Here is a 7253-nt window from a genome sequence, read left to right as displayed (position 1 = left end):
ATAGTTTCATCAAATATGACATAAAGGTATAATACGCATTTTAGTTCGGTCCGTTGACATTTTTGGAGCAGACCAAATGAAACTACATGAGGTGAAAAAACCCCTTCCAGTATCTTTATATATATATATGTAATAAAATCCTTAATGTTACTCTTGTTCAGAAACTTGGAACGTGATACCCTTTGCCGCAGGGCAAGGAGTGGTTTCGAAGGAATTGGGGATGGCGCGAGGGAGAGAGAGAAAAAAAAAACTTGAAAAAACCAGAAGAGGAGACCAGCAACAAAGTATATCAAGGACGTCGCTCTTGGAGGAAGACACCTGACCTTGACAGTGCACTGGCGAGGTATAAAAGGATCTCGAGCAACGGTGTCCTTCACAGTCGCTCTTGACTAGGAACTTCGCCATGATTCCAAAGGTTAGTTATCCTCTTAGTGGCTTCCAAGACCATTGCCGGCCTTTTCAATGAAGGGTGTGTCGTGTGTTTTGGGGTGCGTTTATTTCTTATTGTTCTCACTGCTCAGTTTCAGTATTCTAAAGTACTGAATGCGGTCCATTCATTTTCACACACACATACAGTATATATATATATATATATATATATATATGTATATATATATATATATATATATATATATATATATATATATATATATATATATATATATATAAATCTCTGGGTGTTTTACATTGAGAATGACTCTAGAAGTTGTTACTATTCTAATTCTAGCTGGGGTTTTGGGATGAGGTTGCAGCCCATGTCCTTGCCTATGGAGAATTTTTGTTGTTATGAATTAATTTTACGTAGGGCGTTTTACATCGATCTTAAGATACGTCTTTGTTATGTATGATATATTGGCTCCAAAAGATGAATTGTATTTTGCTAGTCAAGTAGTTGTAGAAAATCACTGAAGCTGTAATGTTTCCCAAAATTATTTTACCAGCCACTAAACCCGTCGGTTATTCATGTCTTCCTTTGGTTTTGATTATTAAAAACTGTTTCATTTTGTGAGTTCTTCTCGATGTTGTCTCATCTGAATTAGATATAAGAAGAATCGATTCTGCTTCCTCATTATAAAACTGAAAAGTTAATGTAATAACAAAATGGATTAACTTTATGTGAGGTGTCCTAGCGCAGTGCTTTAGAGAACTCGATGATTAGTACCATATGCATCACCAATTTTGAGTGCTGAAAAAGATGTAAACCTCTTTTACAACACTATTTTCTGAATTAATTGTTCATATAATATATTTCTGAAACCGAAACGGACGCATCTAAGTCAGACAACCATGATCACTTCAAGAAAACCATGTCAATTAAGGTTACCGTGGTACTGAAGGCAGTCACTAATACAACTTCACCATACCTTGCAGTGATGCCTTAGTTTTTATTCGTGATTTTTATGTAAATGTATATTTGTTTATCTTGTAATGAAAAGCTACTTTTATTCAGAGCTGTGTTTTCACTGTTATTTTGATCTACATGTAAGTTTCTCCCTTTCTGTTTCGACAACATGTGGAATAATCGTCACTACTTCCGTGCAGACAGTGTCATCATACTGAACGTAATATATTATTGACGATGTACCGCTCGAACTTGCCGTGCATCAGGCTGTCATTAATATATGTTCATGAGTTTGCAGGCACTAGCGAACTGAAGCTGTTTTTTGAAACATCTGTTGTGCCTCTGCCTTAAACAGTGAATTAGGTTGTCATTCGACTGAGATAGACTGTAACTAGGTTGGGCAATGACATGGGGCTAGTAGCCTCATCCCAAGAGCACTGCTGGAATCTTGAAGGTCAACACCCTCAGCGGTCAAGGCCTCCTACGGGAAAAGGGACATACACGCACACACACACACACACACACACACACACACACACACACACACATATATATATATATATATATATATATATATATATATATATATATATATATATATATATATATATATATATATATATATATATATAATACATAATATGTATATGTGTGTGTGTGTAAATTGTGTGCAGTTGTACTTTTATTATGCTGCATATTATAAATGCGAGTAGTTATCAGTGCACACATCCACATACATGCATGCAAACTTTATATCCATCCGGGGACCCCAGTGGAAAACCAAGGTGTTTAAATGTGATGGGAAAGCAAAAGTGAATGAATTTCAGCAACAAGAATGGTGTAAAATTCGCAAGCCAGTAGTAAGCAGTCGAAGAATTATGTCTCATATATACAATCAGTATCAACCACAAGACACTTAAACGATTAAGATCTCAACAGGCCAATTACAGGAATACATCCTAACCTACCTTCTTTAACCTAACTTAACCTAGGGTGCCAGGTCCTTACCTACCTGTTTGGATTATCTCGCTCCATGCGACTTTACCTGTAATAGAGCACTCTGATTTACAGACTGCAATTCAGGGACGAATTTTAATTTTAACTTCTCTAACCTAGCCTTTGGAGTGCGAGGTCCTTACTTGACTAGCGCTACTTGGAATTTCCCCCCTCCCCCCTTTATCCTCATCATTATCTTAGTTCCTTGTTGGACGGGTCGGTATAGTTCTCGGCTAGCACTCTGCTGGGCCCGCGTTCGAGTCTCCGGCCGACCAGTGAAGAATTAGAGGAATTTATTTCTTGTGATAAAAATTCATTTCTCGCTATAATGTGGTTCGGATTCCACAATAAGCTGTAGGTCCCGTTGCTAGGTAACCAGTTGGTTCTTAGCCACGTAAAGTAAGTCTAATCCTTCGGGCCAGCCGTAGGAGAGCTGTTAATCAGCTCAGTGGTCTGGTTAAACTAAGATATACTTAACTTACCTGATCTTGAGCACCATGTGTCATAGAAGTGAATAGAGATATTAATTTCAATTATTCTCCCTTGTTTCCCCTTTCACATTGCACACTATTTATTCCTTAAACTTTTCCTCTCCTTGTCTCAATGCCGGTAATTAAACTAAGTTAAGAGAAACATTCATCAGTAGAAGTGATTTGGACGCTTCCAGATGGACAAGAAATTGTTGTATTGTTAATTTTTGAAACAATTAATAAAGTTATTCGCCCTTCGCATTTTGCAGTTTTTACACAAGGTAGCCATGATTAAACTTAATATACCAGGGGTTGAAATTGGAGAGCATTCATAAACATCCAGGAATTTTATCAGAAATGAAGCTTTTAGTGGCTAACTATTTAGTAACAAAAAAAAAAGCACTCGTTCGTAGCGCATGCGCTGCAAGCAACATACGCTTCTCAATGTTCATGAAGTAACGAAATACTTTATCATCAACGTTGTGTACGGTACAAGTCTTTATATTTTGACGTGTAAATACGTATCATCTTATTCACGTGCCCTCTCTTATCCCCCCCCAACCAAAAAAAAACTATTATTCTACTATTTCTGATATCTAATTCAGTTTCCGAGGAATTGCAATACCATTCTTTTATCGATGTTTCTGCCAGAGTTGATATTGTCTGTGAGGTTATTGGCACTTCTGGTCATTTTGCTGTTGCGAATAATATGCCCTTGAATTGGTATAATTTCAGAGCCCCAATAAAAACAAAAACTAATTTGTCGTAGTAATTAATGTTTACCTCGTTTCATCAAGGTGTCGAACGTCATTATCAAAACTCATATCTATCTACTCATTACAAGATAAAATTGTACAAAGCTACATATGAGTTATCTTAGTATAACAATTCCTGCAGAAGGGCATACCATGATAAAAAAAAAAAAGTTTAACACACGTTGACGTAATCGCTCTCCATTTAGCTGCACGAACTTTGTAAAAAGTTGCTATGAAACGAAGCTTAGAAAATTATAACGATAATTTTAAAACAAAGCTAAAATAGATAACTTAACCTTATTTCCAGGGGATTATGAGAAATCCCAGCATCTTTGTATGTAGCATCGCTATTGCTCTTCCTTTATTAGGTGTTTGTGGAAAACGATTACTCAACCGTGGGACGAAGCAAAGTTACATCATAGAATTGGAGGTTATGCAATTGTCTGTTGGTGCTCCTCTTCCTGGTACCTGTCATCCTGAGCCACGTTGCGCCCAAAGGGCAACAATAAAACCCTAGACAGCCGACGCAGATTGATCTTTGTGTCAGTTTCAGCTGCTACCTTACCATAATTTTCTTCTCCTGTCTCTGTTTTCCTCTTTTTATTACAGTTGGGTGTATCTATTTGTTGAAAACGTAAAGGTCATTCTCGGGCTGTTTTCATAATAATAATAATAATAATAATAATAATAATAATAATAATAATAATACTTTCATGTTTATAAAGTTTTACTTATTTATGTAAAAATAATTGGTCTTGATATACCATGCAGTTGTACAGTTTTTCTTTAATACAAAAGCTGTGAAATGCGAATTGATGAAAAATATTAAAAATATGGTTGGTTATGGAAAAATAAGAAATGAAAATACTTGAATAATGTATTTGAAAACAATATACGAAATGGGCGTCCCGACACTTGCAAATTACGAACTTTTAATGGTTTTGCCAGCAGCATTATGTCATGTTTTGCCATCCCTTACGACAATAATTTTGCAGTGAGTCTGGTTCTTAACTGTAAAAGAATCCGTATGTTAATAATATTTATCTCTGGAGTGAGCTGTGTATTCTGTGGATGTTTGATGATAAAGTTGATGGGCACATTAGCTTATTCCGTATGAATATTTGCGTCTTTTGGTTAGTGATACACTCGCTTAATCTTTTGGTTTCTTTAGCCTTACTGTGATTCATGCCATTCATGCCAGATTCCTAAGGTCTGTTAAAAGTTACAACGCTTTGATTTTTAGACGAGGTCACTAGACCACTAAGCGTTTGAATGCTGCTTAAGTGGTGTGCATATACAAATGTGATGTTGTGGAGGTTTTACTTTTGCAGCTGATAGAATGTAATTACTTTGCTCCTTACTTTTGAAATAAATCCCCTGTGCTAAATATTATTTTATTCTTGAAGACAATTAGTTTTTAAAGGTTCTAATCAAAAGAAAAATGTACTCAAATCATTGTAAAATTTTTGAATACTAATGAACTTCATGTTCATTATCAACATATTGGAAACAAAGAGTAAATACTAAAATTTAATGATCATTTTGCTAAGCTCTTTTATAGAAAATAATGATTATGATGTCTCATTTCTTATATGTATTGTTAATTAAGTTTTAAAGGAAATATTTTCGGAATATTCGCTATACATTCGTAAGTATCTCTTATACTGATCACTTTACAGTTTCTAAATATATTTCAATTATAATTTTCCAGGTCTGCATCGTCATAATTGCAGTATTATCCACTGCATCAGCAGCACCGCAAGTTTATCAGGCTCGAGGAGCGCATCACCCAACTGCTGAAAAAGCAGGAGAATACAGCAGAGCTATCGCAGAAACAGTTAATATTTTTCCAGAGCTTACCTCTGCCTTCAGGAAGATTTCTGGGAATGAAGGAGGTTCCTTTTCATCAGATCCTAGCTCCATCATGAACATAGTCGCTTCCTTTTTGCCTCTTACGAGGCAAAGTATTTTGGCCAGAGATGCGTTAGAAGGTAAGCCTGCTTCTCAGGATGACATAGAGAAGCTCCAGGTAGTTGAAGCGATACTACCATCTGTATCAGGATTTATGGAGGCCATGAGAGCTATGGGAGGCAATAGGGCCAGTCAGAATAGCCCAGGAATCTCTCCAAGCAGCAACCCAACAGGAGAGCTTCAACTGGATACAAGAGGAGCAAATGAAGGGACAGTAGAGGCAATTGCGGAACTCTTACCCGAAATCTCCAAGGTTTTTGAACAGATTAATAGTGATCCAAGTCGGTCAAACCCAAATGACCCAGACTTCATCAACAGGGTTATCTTGGCCTTTTTGCCTCTGTCCAAAAAAGCCTTAGAGGCAACAGCAAAGTCAGAGGGACGGGCTGTGCGTCAAGAAGAGTTAGACAGATTAAATCAAGTTGATGTCATGATGCCTACAGTCATCAAATTTATGAATTCGTTGAGAATTCCTACAATGGCTCCTGGCGCAATGAGCCCCAGTCGTGCAACAGGTCCAGCTCCGAACACCGCTGTTGTGGATGAGGCTCAATTAGCTTCTCGGTTTGATTCCCCAAAACCAACCCTAAACAGGGATCCAGCTTTTCCCCAATTTTCAGCTAAGCCCATCTCTTCTAGCTCCTACGATCCAGCTCAGTCACTAGCTTTTCCATCACCCAATCCCAGTGCTGCAGTTAATGTAAAACCTTTGAATTTACCGTCTAGGTTTGAGACGCCAGAGCCAGCAACATTCAGGCAACCTGCATTCCCTGGGCAGACTTCATCAGCTAGCGCTAGTCTTACTTCCTCGGCAGCAAAGCCTGTATCTTCAACATCCTTGCGCACTTCTCAGCCAGCAGTCTCGATTCCATATACATACGTTCTGCCAACGTCAGGGTCATATTCAGCGCCCTTGAAATCTCCATCATTCCCAGAAGTTACACACGTGAACCCACCAGTTTATCACGCCTTTATTCCCACCGTCCCAGATACCATTTCAGGATTACCCACGTATTACTCGTTCTCCACGCTGTATGGTCGTTAAGGTAATTTTAGAGATATTGATGATAGAATGTAGAATGTAGAGTAAAATCAACTGCAGTAAATATTGCTTAAGCCTCATGAAAAATAGGGGGACTAACTTTTATGTATACTGTTTATAAAATGTAGGTATATTTAATGCAAGGTAAACAGAAGAACATATGTATATATACACTAGATGTTAAAAATTTTATCTTCAGCCTATGATAATGAACAAAGTTGTAAATGTTCGCAATACAAATGTATCATATATCGCCAAACAAATTACAGTGTTAAAAAGTGAAGCGAACCTAATCTAGACGGATATTATTGAGAACGAGTAAACCGTTTTTTGAACTTCTCTTGTTTCGTTTTTCACCCCATTTTGTAAATGTATTTTTTAGAGCATGTGTGCTCATATCAGCACCTACACGCATGTGTATACATATTTGTTTGTTTGTTGGTACAGGTGTGTAAGCAGATATTTTGTATATTGATAGATGTGGCTGAATATATAGTATTAGATATATTATTAATTTAAAATACGATACCTTTCAAGGACACAATATATTTTAAAGGCAATACTTCCGAAAATTCAAGGCAAAACACCAAAGGAATAACTTTATGAGGAATCTGTGAGCCTCTGGCTGTTATGTAATCAGTATTTATTTTTCTCATTATAGGAATAAAAGGAAATAA

General features: G+C 36.9%; 1 protein-coding gene across 1 annotated transcript; it reads left to right on the top strand.

Annotated features, from left to right (window-relative positions):
• Window positions 1-192: 192 nt before the first annotated feature.
• Window positions 193-6911, top strand: LOC136849179 (uncharacterized). Its single transcript, XM_067122293.1, has 2 exons — window positions 193-415; window positions 5275-6911. Exons 1-2 carry the CDS (start codon window positions 404-406, stop codon window positions 6577-6579), a joined length of 1317 nt encoding a protein of 438 aa, XP_066978394.1. The 5' UTR covers window positions 193-403; the 3' UTR covers window positions 6580-6911.
• The last annotated feature ends 342 nt before the right edge of the window (window positions 6912-7253 follow it).

This window comes from Macrobrachium rosenbergii, chromosome 20, assembly GCF_040412425.1.
Source record: "Macrobrachium rosenbergii isolate ZJJX-2024 chromosome 20, ASM4041242v1, whole genome shotgun sequence".
Lineage (NCBI taxonomy): Eukaryota > Metazoa > Arthropoda > Malacostraca > Decapoda > Palaemonidae > Macrobrachium > Macrobrachium rosenbergii.
Note: the sequence above shows the minus strand (reverse complement) of the source record. Positions and strands in the feature narration are given on the sequence as shown.